At 34.4% G+C, this 19857-nt stretch overlaps 3 protein-coding genes across 4 annotated transcripts; all 3 read left to right on the top strand.

Moving 5' to 3' along the window:
* The first annotated feature begins 1565 nt into the window (after positions 1-1565).
* On the top strand, positions 1566-6445 carry LOC113845999 (serine/threonine-protein phosphatase PP-X isozyme 2). Its single transcript, XM_027473790.1, has 8 exons — positions 1566-1941; positions 2186-2338; positions 2920-2982; positions 3121-3206; positions 4861-4936; positions 5027-5295; positions 5373-5451; positions 5830-6445. Exons 1-8 carry the CDS (start codon positions 1801-1803, stop codon positions 5878-5880), a joined length of 918 nt encoding a protein of 305 aa, XP_027329591.1. The 5' UTR covers positions 1566-1800; the 3' UTR covers positions 5881-6445.
* Positions 6446-7318: 873 nt separating this feature from the next.
* Positions 7319-10961, top strand: LOC113845998 (putative BPI/LBP family protein At1g04970). Its single transcript, XM_027473789.1, has 6 exons — positions 7319-8061; positions 8475-8614; positions 8983-9322; positions 9799-10047; positions 10278-10403; positions 10522-10961. Exons 1-6 carry the CDS (start codon positions 7648-7650, stop codon positions 10729-10731), a joined length of 1479 nt encoding a protein of 492 aa, XP_027329590.1. The 5' UTR covers positions 7319-7647; the 3' UTR covers positions 10732-10961.
* A 687-nt stretch (positions 10962-11648) lies between these two features.
* LOC113846306 lies at positions 11649-19032 on the top strand. Of its 2 annotated transcripts, none has more exons than XM_027474398.1 (7): positions 11649-12398; positions 12999-13380; positions 13970-15345; positions 15575-15688; positions 15978-16132; positions 18263-18360; positions 18450-19032. In XM_027474398.1, the coding sequence occupies exons 1-6, from the start codon at positions 11997-11999 to the stop codon at positions 18309-18311; spliced, it is 2478 nt and encodes an 825-aa protein (XP_027330199.1). In that variant the 5' UTR covers positions 11649-11996; the 3' UTR covers positions 18312-18360; positions 18450-19032. The 2 variants fall into 2 exon arrangements, with proteins under 2 accessions (XP_027330199.1, XP_027330200.1); XM_027474399.1 differs by having other exon boundaries at positions 18447-18860.
* Positions 19033-19857: the final 825 nt, after the last annotated feature.

Genomic DNA, 19857 nt, shown 5'->3' with positions numbered 1-19857 from the left:
ACAGAAACTCTATATAAATCATTATAAAAACACAATTTATTGTTATTAAAAAAAAGTATTTTATTATATCAATTCTTAAGATTAAAAATAAGTAACTAATAATAGTAAAATTTTATTTAAAAAAATATATTTATAAATATTTAAACTTAATTCTAAAGGCAAAGGTTATCAAAATTCTTTAAAAAAATATAAGCGAAGTTTTAAAGTTATTCATTTTTTGAAAGGTTATTTTTATATTTACATTAATGTGGATAATAATTGGGAGATAAATTAAATTCCGTGATAAAGAAGCTGGGGGAGGAGCACAAAGAAGCTTACTAACAAAGGTGGGTCAACGATAAAGAAAAAGTGGATGAAGCTAAATGAAAAACTGATTACATGTCGGATGAGTGAGAGATAAAACTTAAAATCTTGTTAATAATAATTATTTCACATGTACTTTATTATTATATTTAACAGTTTATATTAATTAGACAATATTATATTCAGCCTAACTATTTATATATGTAGAAAGTTTAATGTTTGTTACTTGTCATCTTCGTGGCTGCAATAGAAAGGAGTTATAATTTTATTTGGGTGTTTTCTCTTTGACGTGCATAGTCAAGTTCTTAGTTTCGTGTAGATGTTTCATGTTTTATATTTTCATTGTTATTTACTAAAATTTAAACTATCCCTTAGTGTTTAATTTTTCTCAAAAAACTTACAATTATCGTGTCATTATGTTTGCCTTAAAGGTTGGATACACACTTGAGCATGTCACTTTCTACAATGAGAGCCACATCAACAGACAAAATCCTTATATATAGTTCAATAATTTAATTCAATGATTGCACTTATTTTATTTTAATTTATGTTTGATAAGATTGTCTTATTATTTTATCTTTACTCATTAATAAGAAATTCAATTTTTAAATTCAATTTCTTAGATTTGAAACACCATGTATTAATTTGTATAATATTTTAAAATATTCAAATCGTCTTTTAGTCTCGCTAAATAATTTTATTGTGATATATCTACGTACTTTAATTTTTAAAAAAGGAATTGAATAATTCTTATTATGATTTTTATCAAGATACATGGATATAATTGCTACTTAATTGTGTGTTTTAAATAATTTTATTACTGTTAACTCTTTAACAGTGTCATTCGCTTATACTTGTCATTTAACACGCCATTCACTTATGTCAAAAGAGCAATACTAATTTGTTTGATTTATACATTTCAATTTTAAATACTAATTCATTCCATTTATAAATTCAATTTTTATATAATAACTCTGTCAGTGAGCGATTTATAAATTTTTTTGAAAGACATCATTTTGGAATACAACTCACTTAAATTATTTTCAAAAAAATATAAGAATACATGACTGAGTTTAAATTGCAAAAAAGTTAAAAATCAGAGAGGGGAGAGAAATTATAAAATAAATGATAAATAAATTAAAACGCGAATTAGTATTCGTATTATTTAATAAACTTTATATTACAAATATTTTACATCAATAATCTTCATATTTTTTAAGGGGTTTATTTTTAATTACTATTATTTTTTTGGTACACAGAAGTGGAATAATGGTGACAAAGCTTTGTGCTAGGTTTTGTTGACGACATCTTAAATTTTCCCTGTTTTTTTTTTACAGCGGAGAAAAAAAATGAAGGAAATGAAGAAGAAAGGAACGGAGTGAGTAAAGTTAGAATTATATTGGAAAAGAAAGCGAAAATTGAAGCAGTAGAAGCAGAAGAGAGGGAAGAAAGAGGAGGAAGAAGGAACTGTAGAGAGAGAGAGAGAGAGAGAGAGAGATGTCAGACCTAGACAGGCAAATAGAGCAGCTGAAGAGGTGCGAGCCTCTGAAGGAATCGGAAGTGAAAGCGCTTTGCCTGAAAGCCATGGAAATCCTCGTCGAAGAGAGCAACGTTCAGAGGGTTGACGCCCCTGTCACCGTCAGTCGCTATCTCTTTCCTTCATTCCTCTCTTTTCATTCTCAATTTACCTAATAATACATTTCACTTCATTCTCTACAATTTCCCTTTCCATTTTACTACTACAATATGATTATTACTTAACAACTATTTTATTCGCAATTTCATTTTTTCTAGGGCTTGTTATAAATGCCACGTGTAGTAATCACTATTGTTGTTTTTCCTTTATCTGATTTTCATCTCATGATTTTTGTTGCTTGTGTAGATATGCGGTGATATACACGGTCAGTTTTATGATATGAAAGAGCTTTTCAGAGTAGGAGGTGATTGCCCCGAAACTAACTATTTATTCCTTGGGGATTTTGTCGATAGAGGCTTTTACTCCGTTGAAACATTTCTGCTTCTGCTCGCTCTTAAGGTGATAATCTTTTTTTTCTCATCTCAAAAACTTTTCTTGTGATAACACTGGAAGTTTGAACTTAGAAGCATTTTGTGCGGTTATTTTGAATTATCTTTTATGTTTATATTTTATGCTTTCTGTGGTTGTTGGATCTATGTTCGGCCGCCTTGTAACAGTTTCAAAAGTTTTTCAGTCAGTTTGTTCAATTATTATTATAAAATGTGGTCTTATAGCATCATAGTTGTGAGCTTGGTGATTCGTGCATATGTTGTCTTGGAGTGAACTTTAAATATTTTTTTTTTCGGGAACACAGTTTACTATTGTTGGAATAAATCTCTTCCAAGTCTTTGTATGGGATGGTATGAGTAATGAAATGTGAAAATCTGCCTAAGGATGCTTTATTATTGCTAATATTTTATCAATCCAGCCTGATATCAAGGTTTTGTCTGTGAAAAGGAGAATAAAATGCTTTGGAAGGGTTTTTGGCTTTGACAGCTAGGTTCTGTCGAATGTAGAACTACTCATTCATTCTATCCTCTTAATTATGCCTCTTTTATATCGTTCCTTCTTTATGTAACTAATTAATGACATACAATCAGGTGAGGTATCCAGATCGAATTACTCTAATTAGGGGAAACCATGAAAGCCGGCAGATCACACAGGTTTGTCCATCAGCTAAACTGGAAGTGAAAGTAAATCTTTTTAATAGACTTAATGGGGGAAAGTGGGGGAAAAGACACTGAAAATTTTTCTACATTTTATGGCTCCGGAATCCTTATGCAATATCCATCACTTGACAGGTATATGGATTCTATGATGAGTGCCTTCGAAAATATGGTTCAGTCAATGTGTGGAGATATTGTACTGATATATTCGACTACTTAAGGTTTGCTAATATCTAATAGATTACAGATTTTATACAATAGTTTCTGTGGGTGGCATAAATCAGATTGAGATATTACTATTAATATAAATTTTACTTGCTTTGAGTCCTGCATATGGGAGCTACTTCTCCAGAAGAGTGCAATGCCCGATATAATATAAATTTCCTGAAATGGTTGTTGCACTGCAGCTTATTTTCCATGCCATGCCATTTCTAATTCCTCTCTTGTATAGTGTCTCATTCTTTAATGGCCTAGAGGGGTTGCCTGCTATTTCTTTGAAATGATTTTTCTACAAAGAAAATTTTTTGTTCATCTTTATGCAAAACTGTTGTTTGGGCAACTCCTTCTGGACTATTATTTCTTTCCTTTTCTTCCAACTGTCTAATTCTTGCTTGAAGAATTTCTACAAGCATAGAAGGTAAATGCAAACAATACACTCTTCAATACTCTTTTTTTTGGCACTCTTTTCATTATTAGGTAAATTCTGTGTATTTTATAACTGGACGCACATGGGAATTGGCTTAGCAATGGACAGAGCACTATTATCAAATTTGTGAACTTGTAGGATCATACAATCCTATGTGTTTTGTGGAAATTCCATGCATGATCACATATAAAATCACAGGGGAGAGGGATTGTTGTGCAAGATTGAGGTTGTAGAATCGATGATCCTCAATGAGTTGCAGAGCTGCAAAATTGTGGGTTAGGTTTCATGACCTAGTTTGGGAAATTTTCAGATTTTTGCCCTAATCTCTCCCCCTTTTCTTCACTCGAGCCCTCAATCCCTCTATTTGAAATTGTCTCTTCCATCTATTCTCTCTTTCAAGTTCATTTAGGCTTGGGTTACCTGAGACTGAGAGTTCTCCCTGTTTTCTGTGTTTGACCTCAGTAGCCGCACTTCTCTTCTCTCTTCCTTTCTGTCTGTTTGTCTTCTATTCTCTGTTCTCATTTCAAACTCATTTTGACCTGGGTTGGAGCATTTAGAATGTTTCACTGTTTTTTGTAGTGTCTGGCATTTGATTGTTTAGTATTTCTGTTCTCCACTTCTAGTTTCAAGTGTTTCTGATCTGATCTCCCTCCCTCTTTGCTCTTATTTATTTGTCTTAAAACCCATGGATTGGACTTTAGGCCTTTGGTTAAAGTATGTCTTTTAGATCTTTAGACTGTCTTATCAGTTCTGTACACTTTTGCTCTCTTTTCCTTGCCTTTTCATAATCATTATCAAATATACAAAAAACGAAATATTTACAATAACTAGTAAATGTAAATTCTTACCTAAATTTCTGTGATATTCCTACATGTATTAATTAATTATATCATGATAATTTTTATGTTAAAATATAATTTTTATATTTTTTGGTAAGATCTTAAGATCCCTCTATGATCTCATGGTTTATTATCATTCATACCCATACCTAGTCAAGGTAGGATCTATATTTTGACAACCTTGTTGACTTGAGAGTTTTGATAAGGGTGTCAGAGAATGTGTTTCAATCACTCCTTGTGTATAGAAGTAACCAAAATTAGAGAGGTTAAAATGGACAAATTCTTGTATCTAGTTGCTTATAAGACAACCTAACTGCATTTACAGATTTACTTAGTTTAACTTACAGCTTCCCCTAATAACTTTCCTATGTTGATAACAACAACCTGCAGCTTGTCCGCCCTAATTGAAAACAAGATTTTCAGTGTTCATGGTGGTCTTTCTCCTGCCATTTCAACCTTGGATCAAGTTAGAAATTCTATCCTAATTTATTTGTCTTTGAAGTTTTAGATTTTATATTAGCAATATTATTTATAATTATTCATCATTCATAACTAGATACGAACTATTGATCGGAAGCAAGAAGTACCTCATGACGGTGCCATGTGTGACCTCCTATGGTCAGATCCTGAAGATATTGTGGATGGATGGGGTCTGAGTCCCCGTGGTGCTGGTTTCTTATTTGGTGGCAGTGTTGTTACATCTTTTAACCACTCCAATAACATTGACTATATATGTCGTGCTCATCAGTTGGTAATGGAAGGATATAAATGGATGTTCAATAACCAGATAGTTACTGTCTGGTCAGCTCCAAATTATTGCTACAGGTATGTAATCAATTAAAAGGTGTGTTCTTGTTTGTGTTCTGATGATTTTAGTAAGACATTTTTCATCCTTTTCACAGATGTGGCAATGTGGCTGCAATTCTGGAGTTGGATGGAAATCTTAATAAGCAGTTCCGTGTGTTTGATGCTGCTCCACAGGTTTGTAGGCAAAATCACTTGATATATATTGCGTTTATAAACTCCATACACAGTGACTTAGTGAGCTATAACAAGTTCCTCAAATAGTAGCAATATTAGCTTTAAATCCTCTATGTCAAATCCATTGATTCATGTGGTAACGGATGTGCTTTTAAAATGACCTTTGGTTCACTACTGTGAGAGTGAGCTTTAATTTATTTGTATATATTTTTTTGTTTTCATTTGGATTGCACTATCTTTCCGTGTTTAAACAAACAATTGGTGTTTCTTGCTCTTCCCTACCATATGATGCTTTAGAATTTTTCCTCCCTGTGGCAATTTAAATGCGTTAGGTTTGTTAAAATTGGTTTTTAAATTTGTAATTTTAATGGGATGTAGGAATCAAGAGGGACACCTGCCAAGAAACCGGCACCAGATTACTTCCTATGAAGTGGATTTCCTTGTTTCTACAATCTAAATGCTTAAATTGATGAATGGAATACTTGAATGGGGGAGATTATGTCTGACTCGGGAGGAATCAGTGAAGGTCAATTATCAGCTCCGGAGGCAGGAGTTCTGCGGTCCATGCGTCTGCTTCACCCATCTTTAGTTTTATAGCAGTATTGTGAATTGATGTGATTTGCAATATATTATTACCTTTGTTCATTCAAAAGCTGTGATGGACAGAGGGTTTAGAGGGAAAATGACGATTACAAGTATGAAAACTTGATTAGGGAGGATTGAATTGGATGAGGGAATATTGGGAGAGAACTTTCCATGTATAATCCGTGGAAGAAACCCACTAGTTGAGTTTTGATTGCCGTGTTTGGGCCATAAAATTTTATGAGCTTCAGTATGTGTGTAAATGTATTATTGCTCAAATTTTACCCCTGGTGCTTGGTAGTGTATTTCTTGCCTTGCCTGAATTTGAGGGTTCACTGGTCAAAGAGAAGGGACCTTTCTCAACCGAAAATCCTGATGCATATGGGCACTCTTCAACACAATCTATTATTAGTTGAAGTTTATCTTAAATTGTGGTTCAAACTGTTTATTTCATAGTCACGGTTGCGTTATCTCCAATAAATTTTAACGGAAATGTTAGAAAGTCTGCCTTCCTTGGCATTACTTGGGTACAAATGCATGGAGCAGCTTGATGTGTACAAAAATCGCTTGGGATGCCCATTCTAGAATGAAACGGATAGACTGGGAATTTGCAATCAGATTTACAATGTTCATTCCTTGTTTCATCGTGTTAAGCGATTTGCTAAAATAAATGAGAGTGAAAAACACTTGCAACTTCAATCAATATAGCAAATAAAATAATCTCCTTTTCTTTCTCAGTGTTTTGGAGCACTTGCAATTGAACTAAATACGGAAATTTTAGTTGAATACCTTCTATCCCAGTTTGACCATGAAAGGAAACTTGAATATAAATAAAAAAGAAATGATGCCCCTATCACTGGGCCCCTCTATTGTCGTTGGCGTGGATAAGGATAAGGAGCGTTTGTATCTTAAACTGCACCTTTGCAATTACTGTTTCGCGTATTAATTTTTTTACCACATTAAATTATAATACTTACAGGCAAAATCAAAGCATTCAGAGGTTAGGATACTTGCTCAATCACAATAAATTTAACTGTCACAGTTCTATGTACCCCGAAAAAAGCCTACATCAATTGGATTGTAGAAGAATAAGATTTCTTTTTGGGGGCCAAGGTTCTGGTTTACTGGTTAGTTGGACAGCATGTTGAAAAGTTACCCATATTGTGAAATATTGCATTTTCAAGAGTTAGAAATCTGAATATGCTGAAGCGTAAAATTTCACGTCGCGTGCGTCTCGAGCTCACATGTAAATATACTAATTATTGATCACTACCGTGCGAGCTCCAAATCAATTTAAATAATAACAAATGAAGTAAACTCCAAAACCAAACCACTTCCTTCTACGTCTCCATTCACAGTTCCTGTTCCTCCTCGTTGTTTTCAGAAAACTAAGCTCCAAATCCAATTCCATATTCATTATTCAACAGATAAAATAGTAAGAAGGTGTTCCCTGCTGACACAACTGTAAAACTCTTGTCATCATATGGGTGTGTTTAATTTTTCATCTTTCAGTGGATATTCATGAAAAAAATAGCAGTGCTCTTTTTCAAGATTCAACAATAGCTTAGGCTGCATATTGATATTTGCTTTGATCCCTCAAAAGGAGCAAAATTCATGGCACCCTCAGTTTTTTTCCTTCTTTTGTTCCTTCTGTTCATTCCAATCACTGCCAGTGGTGATCTCCAACATCATGAAGAGGGTTTCATCTCTTTGGTCATCTCTGATAAGGGCCTCGATTTTGCCAAGGATTTTGTGATAGAGCAGGCTATTGCCTCTATTGTTCACTCTCAACTGCCACCAATTGAGAAATCTGTCCAAGTCCCACTTATTGGAAAGGCCAAAGTGGTTCTTTCTGAGATCACAATCAATGATATCCAAGTAAATTCTTCATCTGTTAAAACAGGAGAAACAGGCATTGCTCTAGTTGTTTCAGGTGCCACTGTCAATTTGAGTTTGAAGTGGAGGTACACTTGCAGCAGTTGGTTAGTCCCAATTGGAATTTCGGATAGTGGGACCGCCACTGTGAAGGTATATATATTAGAATAATACCACTTTTATTACATACCCTTTTCTAAAGTTGCACCTTTTTGTTTTGATGGCTTATACTTTGTTGCTTTGTGCTTTAATTAAGAGGGTTTGACCTTAAACCAAATAATAAGTGTTTTCATGATGTTGGCTATTTTGTTCAAATTGGTAAGCCTCACTGTCTTAGGGAAAGCTATAAAGTGGTTATGGTAGGAATTGCATTTTCCCCCTTCTTGATATTGGAGTTCGATCAACTTGTCAATCAATAGCCAATTATAAAAAGAAAAGGCATGTATTGCAGTGTTTAGATAGACATAAACCTGGAGAACAGTAAACTTTTTATGCAGATAAAATTACTCTCGTCCTTGCTCAGTCAATAATATCCTCACTCTATTGTATTGTGCTTTGTTTGGAAGGTTAAAGATTTGCAAGTGGGACTTACTGTAAATTTAAGGAACCAAGAAGGAAGTCTTAAGTTGATTCTCCTGGATTATGGATGTCATGTTGGAGATATATATATAAAGTTGAACGGTGGAGCAGCTTGGCTTTACCAAGTGTAAGCAGCCTTCTTAAGCCATGGTTTTTGATAATTGGCTACTGAACTCTTCACACATGCTGTATCTAACTTGTGTTTTGTTATTTGCTGATTTAAATTCCACAATTCCATGGGGAAGCCTTTGGCATACAACTATAATCCCAGAGCTATGTTTCCATTTTACTCTCTATTCTCTGATACTTCGATTCTTTAGGGTGACATGAAAATGGGAACGCAGATTAGAGTGCTTACATTATCAACAAGAACTTTCCTTGGGAATTTGAAGCTCTATTTTCTATATTCATGTGAATTGACTTTTCTTTTAAAGGAAGAAAACTAGACTCACATAAGTTGAAGATATTATGCCAATAATGTCTTTTTTATTGCAGGCTAGTGGATGCTTTTGAAGGAAATATAGCATCTTCAGTTGAAGAGGCAATTTCTGAGAAAATAAAAGAGGGGATAGCAACACTTGAATACTTACTGCAATCTCTTCCGAGGACAATCTCTTTAGATGAAACTGCTGTTCTAAATATTTCTTTTGTGGACGATCCTGTGCTGAGTGATTCTTCTATTGAATTTGAACTTAATGGTTTATTCACAGCAAGAAATGAAGTTTTAGTAACTCAACGTCATCGCAGAGGATCATGTGGTGGAAGTTCACCAAAGATGATAAAGATTTCATTACATGAAAGTGTTTTCAAATCTGGTTCCTTGGTTTACTTCTCTGTAAGTTTCTGAAGTTTTTACTCTTTTTTTTTTTTTTTTTTTGCATGGCTTAGTCCAATAAATGGACTTTTCCTTTTTCCATGTTAGGCTACAGCATTATCTAGACTCTGCAAAAGAAAAAATTTCTTTGTCGTTCCACAGTTTGCATGCTTGCTTGCCTCATTTATTCATACATATTAGTGGAGTGAGTTCTTTAATAATGAAGGTTGGTCGTGGAATGTTTGTTTGGGTGATTTGTGTTGCTGGAATTGCGCTAAATTTGGGATAATCGTATTACTTTGCTGACATCATATAGACTTTGGATTGCTAGGCTGCATCACATTATGAGTAAAATTCTATTATGAGCTAATGCTGATTAGGTTACTGGGTGACTCCAATTAACTGTGTGCACTTCAAGCTTTTGTGCTGGATAGTTTTACATTATTAGAGTATAGAATGAAATATAGTTTTGATATTTTATGTTGTTTTGTGCTCAGGCAGATAGTATGCAATGGATTGTTGATGAACTACCTGATCAGGCCCTTTTGAACACTGCTGAATGGAGATTCCTTATTCCTCAATTATTCAAGCAATATCCAAATGATGACATGAATCTTTTTATCTATGTATCTTCTCCACCGATTATACAAGTGACGAACAAAGATATCGGTGTAACCCTTTCCATAGATATAATAATCAATGTTCTTGAAGCCAGTGAAGTCATACCTGTTGCATGCATCTCAGTGGTATGCTTAAGTGAAGTCAATACTTTAGTGGATAGTTCAAAATGCCACCATAATATTTCTGTATTTCTATATTTTGATTAAGCTATATGAAATTCAAGTTTTTTTTTTTTGTCTTTGCACGCTAAGATTCTATTATCAGAAACGCTTTCTTTCGTAGTGTTAAAGAGGTAGCCATGAGCCATGATGAGTATCTTACCTAACATGTCCATTAATCTTGCATATTGGCGCAGGATTTTAGTGCCTCATGTGCTGCAGAAATTGTAGGAAACAATCTTGCTGGTTGGCTTAAGTTAAGAAAGTTTTCCACATACTTGAAATGGAGCAAAATAGGGAAGCTACACATGCATCTTATTCAGGTAAATCAGCATAAATGATATTAAGTTATTAACATTTTCCTTCCTCTCATGTGCATAGTTGTTGTACATTGAGGCTATTATTGTGAATCTTATTCTTTCACTGTGTAAATATTTGCAGTCAGTGACATCAAGTGTCCTCAAAACTGTCCTCATACCATACCTCAACTCACAGTTAAAGAGGGGAATTCCATTGCCAATTCTTAACGGTTTTGCTCTTGATAGTGCTCATATATTGTACACTCCACCGTGGATTACAGTGTGTAGTGATGTTTCCTTCTTAGGAGACTACTACCTCAAACAGCTACCTGCTTATGCTTATGCATCATAAACATGTTCTCAGAAATTTGTCTGCTATGTGTACCTATGGTATGGCTGTGAAGAGTGAGTGTCACACGTGTACCTATTTTGTGTATTTCATCTCTTTGCTTTGGATTTTTCCTAGTGTAAATTATGCTGTCATGAACATTACTCTTGAGAAAATTTCCAATATTCAAACCTCCTTCCTCAAATGTCCTTCAAGCTCTTTATTATTTTAATCTGAGATTGATATTTTTATTTGTAAATTTATGCAAAGAACATTACAATTAACCTATTTCTTTAGGAGTTTTGCTTTATTGGAGTTTTTTTTTGGGTGATCAAGGTACAAACTAAAAGAATAATAATAATAATAATAATAGTAATTCATTTTTTTTATAATTTCAATAGGTTAAACATTTATTCTTTTTTTTCTCAACATTTTTAGTTTAATTAACTCTGTCTTTGATAAAATATTTTCTTAAAAAACACTAATTGTCATTGCCTACTAATTTAAATATGTTTTCATTTAATTTTCAAAATTTAATATTATTTAACTAGTATAATTTAACTAATACCTACATCTTGGACGTGACCTTAAATAAACAAAAGAAGATTTTGAAAAATATCAACGCAAATTTAAAATTTTCCGTGAACTTTATACATAACAATATATTTATAATCATAATTTATAATAAATAAATATTTATGATTTTAGATGGTATTTTAAAAAACAAATACGATGAGATATATATTTTTTTGCTAATTACGATAAGATATTTTAAACTAATGAGAAATCAACGCCTACATACATTAACACTATTAGAAGAATGATATTTTGAATATCTGATTTTTATTATATTTATCTTAAAAAAAAGTTCTTTAATGGTGATGGGGAAACTCGTTGAGTCGCGTTACGAGTTGAGGGAAGAGGGAGCGAGTTAAAAGAGAGGTTATTATTATTTTAATTCGCAAAAGGGTTGTTTTTGTATTCTGTGTGTGTCTCGCTAGGGAATAGGGATGGCTCTGGTCAGCCACCAACTCAAACTCGTTCTCTTTGAATAACTCACTGACTCATCTCGCCCATTACCTATTACCTAATTACTTACACGCCCAAACCAAAAACCCCTTACCTTCATCTCTCTCTCATCTCAAACACACTCACTTACCCGCCAAAATTATAATTAGCGGCTTCCAATTTTTCATCTCTTTTTCTCTCTTTATTTTTCAAATATCTCTTTCTCTTCTTCTTCCCTCCCTTTCTCTCTCTTCCTATCTCTCTCTCCCTCTCTCTAGGGTATGGAGGACGTTCCCGATCCCCAACCGGAGGAGACTTCGCCGGTTCAGAATGGCGAGCCTGCGGATTTGGACGAGCGTTGCTCCAAGAAGCCGAAGGTGGAGTCTAAGGTCGACGACGGCGAATTGAAGCGAGTGGCGGAGATTGTGCTGGTGTTGTCCACGATGGCCACGATGCGAGCGGGTAGGAAGCCCACCGATGCCGAGGTTGAACTCATGAAGGAGGCTCGCGCCAAGCTCGCTAGCCTCTGTGAGGGTTTCGCTCCCAAGGATATTGTCGCCACCGAAGCTATTGGCACTGTCATTGAGGATCTCGGTTTGAATTCCAAGCTTAAGGACCAGCGGTTAGGGTTTCGAACCCCTAAGATGTCCATTGCCGAGAGGTATTCTCACGCTAAGTGGAAGGTAACCAACCTCTCTGCTCAACTAATATACTATTGATTCATCTTTGTTACTTCATGAAAATTGCGTTGAATTAAAATAAGCTTCATATCGATTCATAGACTGAGCTCGTGAAGTTTGAGGTTATGTTTATCTTTGTTGTTTTCATAATTGATCTTTGTTATGATCGATGCTTATGTTTCATTGTGATTATGTTGGTTGTGATGGATATATCGGAGTTAAGAAAATGAGGATAAAAAAGTTGGGTTATTATTGCCACGAAATTCCGCTGATTCTTGGGCAGTTGTTGTGTATATCTTAATGGAAGAATCTTTGGCAGGATTAATGTGTACTAATGAGTTTTCATTGCTTGGCTTGAGTAGTATTGTGGTATTTTTAAGTTAATTTTCTGTTGCCACTCGTGTTAATCTTTAATCACGGGCACTTCATTTTGTTTGTTGGAATGTTGAACTCTGTTAATGTGAAAAGTGTTTTTTCTATGCATGACTAAGAGCATTTGTTTGTTTATAGTTTGCGTGCAATGATAACAATGATGCTTTGGCAATTTTTTTATTAGTTTTTTCTCCTATTTTTCTTTTTCTTTACTACCCTTTTGGTTCCTAGATGGAGGAAGCAAAGAAGTTTTCTGCATCATCTACACCTTCTGCGACCCAGCCCTTGCAAACAAGCATTGGTGGAACAGTGGACAATCGTGGTGCATCACAAGGTGTTCGAATGTTTCCACCTGATAAATCTAGTCATCCGATAATGTCTTCTACAGGTACCGTAGTGTCTGTTCCTGTCCATGTTTCTGCTGGATCTTCTGCAACACTGCAATTCCAACCAACTGGGCATGAAGTAAGACCTCCTGTTGGTGTTTCTGGTGTAATGCCTAGCAGTCATTTAGGGAGAAATGCATCTTCCTTAGCATTGCCTAAAGTTGAACACCCACAGTTCAAAGTTGATGGAGGATCAAATGGGTCTTCTTATGTTTTGCAAGTCCAAGGTATAGTCAGACAAAGCTCCTCACCAGTTCAAATTTCCAAGGACTGGTGATGTTACTTTTCCGATTGATGAATGACTAACAGTGCAATATGTTTTGACTGAATTATGGGTTGAACATGTTGAGTTGGATTTTATTTTACTGTGAAACAACCTTTGTAAAATTTTTAATTTCATGTTCAAAATAAAGGGCGGGAATTTTATGGTTATTTACATATAGTAATTTCTTCAATATAAGTAGGTCAGGGAATGATGCATGCTGAAGTCTGAAAGTTCACTGGATTGGTGTGTATCTAGGTCTATTTAGAGGTTGTTGGATGGATAATCGACAAGCAGATGTTCCTGTCTCCTTGTTTTCAAGAGACTGGAATTGAGTGATTTCCTTTTTTCCCCTTCAATCTTTATTATTTGTAGGTAACTATTTTGAAAATCTGTTAATGTTTTAAATATCTGTTTTCATTTTCTGCTTGTGTTTTGTTTTCATAGTTTGCAAAAGGTGGAAGTCTATCATATCTTTATAATGTGTACAAGTGTATCTTTTGACATTTTAGTAATGAAATTGGCAACTGAATGATATAACTTTTAAACTGTAGCAAATTCTTCAACAAACCAACCTTTGGTGAATGCTCCAACATGGTCAATACAGACTCAAGCTGCTTCATTACCTAGGAGCGCATCAGAAACCAAGGTGCCTGCTCATAACTCTCTCAAGGTTGAAGGAACACCTGATGTAACTGTATCAAGGGCAGGGCCACAAATAACCACAGATCAGAGCTTTAGACCATTTATTACTCAAACAGCCCCTGGAAATTTGCCTAGCCTGCACCAGCCTTTGCACGCCACAAACATTGTTCAGCCTCCTTTGATTCCTAGTCATGCTGATATTGCAAAGATTGTCCAGAAAGTGTTACAACCAAAGCTTCCTGACCGTCCCACATGGACTCCTCCATCAAGGGATTATATGAATAAGGCTTTGACATGTCAGATGTGTGAGCTCACTGTAAATGAGGTTGATAGTGTACTTCTCTGTGATGCTTGTGAAAGGGGATATCACTTGAAATGTCTACAGTCATCGGTCTTTAGAGTAATTCATAATAGAGCTGATTGGCACTGCACGAGGTGCTTGAGTTCAAGTGGTGGAAAACCTTTGCCTCCTAAATATGGTCGTGTCATGAGATCCTCTAGCACACCACCAAAATTGCCCTCTAATACAGGTGGTATTCAATCATGTTCTGAGAAGAAGCCAGAGAACTTAGATCCAAAGGTCTGCCTGCAGACTTTTATGACTAATGGGAGCTCAGTTCCAACTATTTCCAGTGGCAATCACAATGTTGAGCTGCCATCTGACTCAAAAATCCCAGATACAAAAGATATGCAAGGGACTGGCATTTCATCCAGCATTGAAGCTATTGATAAGACACCTGATCCAAACAACTCTATGAAACCCCTTAGTACAGCTTCTAGTCCTTCCACTGGCTTGCTGTGCGAAAGCTCTGCACAACAACTAAATTCCAAGGTTTTGAACTTTAAAGAGACTTCAGAATCTGAGTCTCTTCCTAAATCATCTGAGCCAGCTAAATGTGAAAATTTGCAATCATCACAAGATTTTCAAGTTGAACAGAGAGTGTCACAAGAAGGTACTGGAGTATCATCAGATAAACATGTTGACAGTAACATGAATAAACAAAAGGAATCTAGAGGAGAAAATTTAACTTATAATATCAAACGGGATGACAAAGATGCTGTGCTCACAAATTTTGTTGGAACTTCTGGAAATAATACTGAAGGTAGACAGCAGTCTGCATTACCTTCAGATAGTTCACATGCTGTAGAATGGATTGGTGATGTACAAATTGTAGATGAGAAAAAGTTTTACCAATCTTGCCGAGTTGATGGAGTAACATATAGGCTGCAGCATCATGCTCTTTTCCCCACCAGCCATGGCAAATTAACTCCTTCTAAACTCCAGGCAAGCAAATGATCATACTTGCCACTGTAATCTAGCAGTTGGTTATATAATACCTGTAGAATTTTTCCTATCAAACTTAGCAGTAGATATGGATATCAAAAAAGTTGTTTTAGGTGTACTTTACTGTGTCTGTTGTGTTTTGATTGGTTATCGATCTGCCTCCTTGTGTTTGCTTTTTAATAAATTTATAGAACTTTAACAAAGGGACTTATTCCTTTATTATTTTCAGTCGATGTGGGAAGATTGCAAAACTGGTTTAAAGTGGGTTCAGGTGACAAAGTGCTATTTTCCCAATGATTTGCCAGGGAGTATTAGTCATCCGTGTATATCTGAAGTCAATGAGGTATTTTATTTTTATCTTTGTATACATTCATCTTTATATATAAACAGACGTCTTTTCCTTAGATGGATAGTAGTTCATTCATGCAGAGTGCATAAATTTTTCATTGGTACGTTAAGTATAAGTTTTTGTCTAAAGCTACATTGGTTTACATGCACTTACACATCATAAGCTGTTTATTGGGTTGAACATGTAACTTATACAGTTGATTTCTCTTTTGTTTGATGTTCCAATCAAATGATGATGCTCTCCATGTTGCATATTTCTTATAGCTATACTTTCTTTGTTGAAGGTTTATGAATCTAATAGTAACAGCACTGAAATGGCTAGCTCTATTCGAGGCCCATGTGAAGTCCTTCCATCTGGTAAATTTAAACAAGAAAATGACAGGCGATGTCAGTTAGGAATTGAGGCAAGTGCTGAAATGCAGCCCATTTTCCTTTGCAGGTTTGTTTCTTTATATTCTTCAATTATTATAGACACTTTATTTTGTTGTTTTACTTTATCCCTCATTCATCCAAAATTTACAATTTTTCATATATGTAATGCACCTGTGAAGTAGAAAATGTTACAATTGTTACACTTATTCTGAGCTTATAGTTACTACAAAAAGGGCAGTGGTAAACAGAAAAAATTATGATTTCGGATGTAGAATTATTATCTTAAATTAATTTAGATAATCTATATTTAAAATTGATAATAGATAACACAAAAGTTAGTGCTTAGTATTGAAGTTGCCATTATACATACCAATATAATACTGTATTTGATATAAGCATATGGCAGCCTCTATATTGTGTGTTTTGTATAATAATGAACTTTTTTCTGCTAAATTTTTGAAGTGGTCTTTCTCAGGTCGGGGACAATGTTCTCTGACTCTGATACAAGTTCTTCAAATGGGAAGTACAGGCCTATTGCTTAAAGTAAATATTTTGGATCTATGAGATGGAATTTGGAATATCTTGTGATAGAACATTGTGCAATCTGATCTGGTGGAAGTTAAAATTATGCAAAATTGCAAACTTAGATTTCCCTTGTGTCTATACTGGATGGGGTCAAGTAACAGGTGTTGCAACTGGGACTTAGGAAGAAGAATATTCCTTTATTTACTAGTACTCCTGATTGATGGTATTTCATAGTATAATAACAGAACCAGAGAATCCACTGATTGATAGTACTTCATAGTATAATAACAGAACTAGAGGATCTAGATAAGGAGATTGGTGTCTGATCTCTTATTCCCTTGGTTGTGGAGATTTAGGAGATCTTTTATTGGGATCAGATACAGTTTCACAGCAGGTCAGGGGTATTAGTTTATGTTGTTATTGTTGTTCAAATCAATTATTTGTTCATCCAACTTTCTTAGATATTTGGGCTTTTGTTGGGAATTATAAATCTCGATCAATTTAGAATATGGGAAGATGTAGTCAGACGTTGCAATGGTTATAGTTTTGGTGCATGATTTATTTTCATGGGGTTGAAGGGGAACGAAGGGCTTATCATGATCAAGGCTATCATCTAGCTCTTGATTTGAGATTGAGTGCAAGTTTCACACGTAGGGTTCTGGTCACGACAACTTATGTGTAGTAGTGTGCCTGGGGAACCTTTACTAGAAAGGAAAAGAGCTGTGTGTAAAAAGGGAGATAAAATGCTTTGAATTATGGTTTTTGCATGTTATAGTTGGTGAAAAATTGGATAATTAAAACAAATTTTTGTGTTGCTTTCCAATATGATTGGGTATTTAGAAATCACGTTTTTTCTACTTTGACCTCATTTCAATTCGTATACAACATTACATTGGCACCCTTCATTCCATCCTTATTTCAATTTGATGGAATTTTGGTCCACAAGAATTAAAAAACCCTTAATTTTGGGATAGTTACTTTACCTGAAAAAGGATGAATACTTCGCACAGTTGAACCTGGGAAACAATCATCAACAAGGACTTTCATACATAAGATGGAGGAGGGGAACTACCTTCATACCATGTATAAACGTGTGGCAAACAAACCCCTTGTGGTATCTTGAGTCTGAGACTACTACAATAAATATATGATGAGTAAAGACCTATTGTGATAACAATATAGGTTAACGTACTCATCATAGAAAACTCATTACAAGGCTCACAAAATCCACATGGGTCTTCAGTGTGTTTTTTGGTCAAAATCTTCAGTGTTTATAACTGCCCAATACGAGATTATGTATGGGCTAACACAAGAAGACATTTGGCAGTCAGTTAATCAATGTTTTATCGAATATGTGACAAAATGCTAGTCTATGTAGTATTAAAAATATGACACAATCTTCTATTTTCATTGCCGTTTCTTTGTTTTTTGTATCATAAACATGTTTATATGCTTAACTTATGGTTTTGAAACCACATATTTAATTCATATTTTAAAGGTTCATACCTTCTGAATCAGACTATCAATGTAGGTAACGTACTCTGCTCATGTATCCACCCTATTAATCAGTCAGGACAAAATTTGGATCGAATCAGAGTTGATATTTTTGCTTTGTAGATTTTTCTTTTACTTTTTTTGTTGAGGTTTCTTAAGTGATATGCTTATTTTGCAGGTGGTTTTATGATGAAGTCAAAAGCTTATTTCAACCTGTAACCAGTTGATTCTGTCTTGAACATATGTTTTGTGATTCCTACATTGTGCAGTTTTGTGGTGAGTATTTGACCCTTGGTATTTAGCCAAATTGTTGGCTAGAACTTTCTTTACACTAATATATCCTCTGAATCTATAAAATCTAGCAGGATTTTTCTTGTATGGGTTAATTGAGCATGCATTAGATTCTTGAGACTCGTTACAAGGCTCATTGCAACGGCATTCCCTCCCCGTGCAAGAAACTTCAATCATTCCAGTTGAATTGCATTTGATATGAAATGTGTAACTGAAGTTGTGACTGCTTAGTTTAGCTTTTACCTTAGTAGATCTTTTCCCGATAGATATTCATTCTGTATAATTCTTTTTGGGTACTAGGCTCTTTACGCCCACTGGCCCACTAATCACATTATTATCCTTGAGATTAGATTATCAGTGTAGTTCCTTTTTTTTTTTTTGGTCCAAAGTGTAGTCCCCTTAGTTTGCTGGAATTGTAAGATACTTCATTTGTACAAAAGCCATTTCTTTTAAAATGCACAACATTGAGAATTTCGTTAACCATTGGACACCAATTCGGCGACCAATGATGATTTTTCTAGCGATGACCGAGGCATTTTCTATCCACCGAACGAGTAGCCTAGGTTTTACTGGATGAGATTAGTATTCGAGCTCATGAGCTTAATGTATGTATATATTAATTTCTTGTTTATCTTAAGATACCAAACTGATTATTAGTGGACCTTTGGTGCCTCTCTGATTTGTAGTTGGAAAATTGATTTCTGTTCGTTTTTAATGAAAATGTTCTAATAAAAATTTGAGGAAGATTAGATTTAACACAAATTTCTATTGTGTTTAAAGTTCTAAATTAGTTTCATTATAATTTTATTTTAAAACAAAATGCGTTTTCTGCAAATCGATTTCAGTATTTGGACTTTTTAAAAAAAATTGCAAAAGGTTAAAAAATTAGAAATGTTGAAAGGTGTTTCATTCCAGTATATTCACTCTCGTTGCAATATCAACTTATTTTTTTAATGTGGAATTTTGGATTAGTTTCAATATTGCCAATTATGCGACTACTAGTTGGGCAAAAGTAACCCTTCTTATCACATATATATTATGAGATGGAGAGGTTTTGTCCAACATGACTATATGGCTATTAAATATTGATTATTCTGGCGTAATTACTAGACATTTGTAAAAGACTCATAAATTTTTTCAAATAAGAAAGAAAAATCTAATTCAGCGCTCGTAATAAATGTTTAAAATTCTATCTATTCTAATCTACAATCAATGAAACAATAACATATTATCATACCAAATCATTATTAATTTTTTTTTGTACTTTTTTGTAATAAATACTTTTATTTTAAGCTTTCTACGTTTTGATGTCGGTCACCATTTGTTATAATAACAAAATATGGTAGAAAAAGTGTGTCAAAGAGAATAAATTCTTTTATGTTAAAATTTCACGTGAGACTATATCATACAAAAGTTTTGCGCCTATTTTTCACTTGATAAATATTCATACATTTTTATAGAATTCGACCTATTCAATATCTA

This window comes from Abrus precatorius, unplaced genomic scaffold (genome assembly GCF_003935025.1).
Source record: "Abrus precatorius isolate BTA unplaced genomic scaffold, Abrus_2018 Scaffold8, whole genome shotgun sequence".
NCBI lineage: Eukaryota > Viridiplantae > Streptophyta > Magnoliopsida > Fabales > Fabaceae > Abrus > Abrus precatorius.
This window is presented reverse-complemented; position numbering and strand designations above follow the sequence as displayed.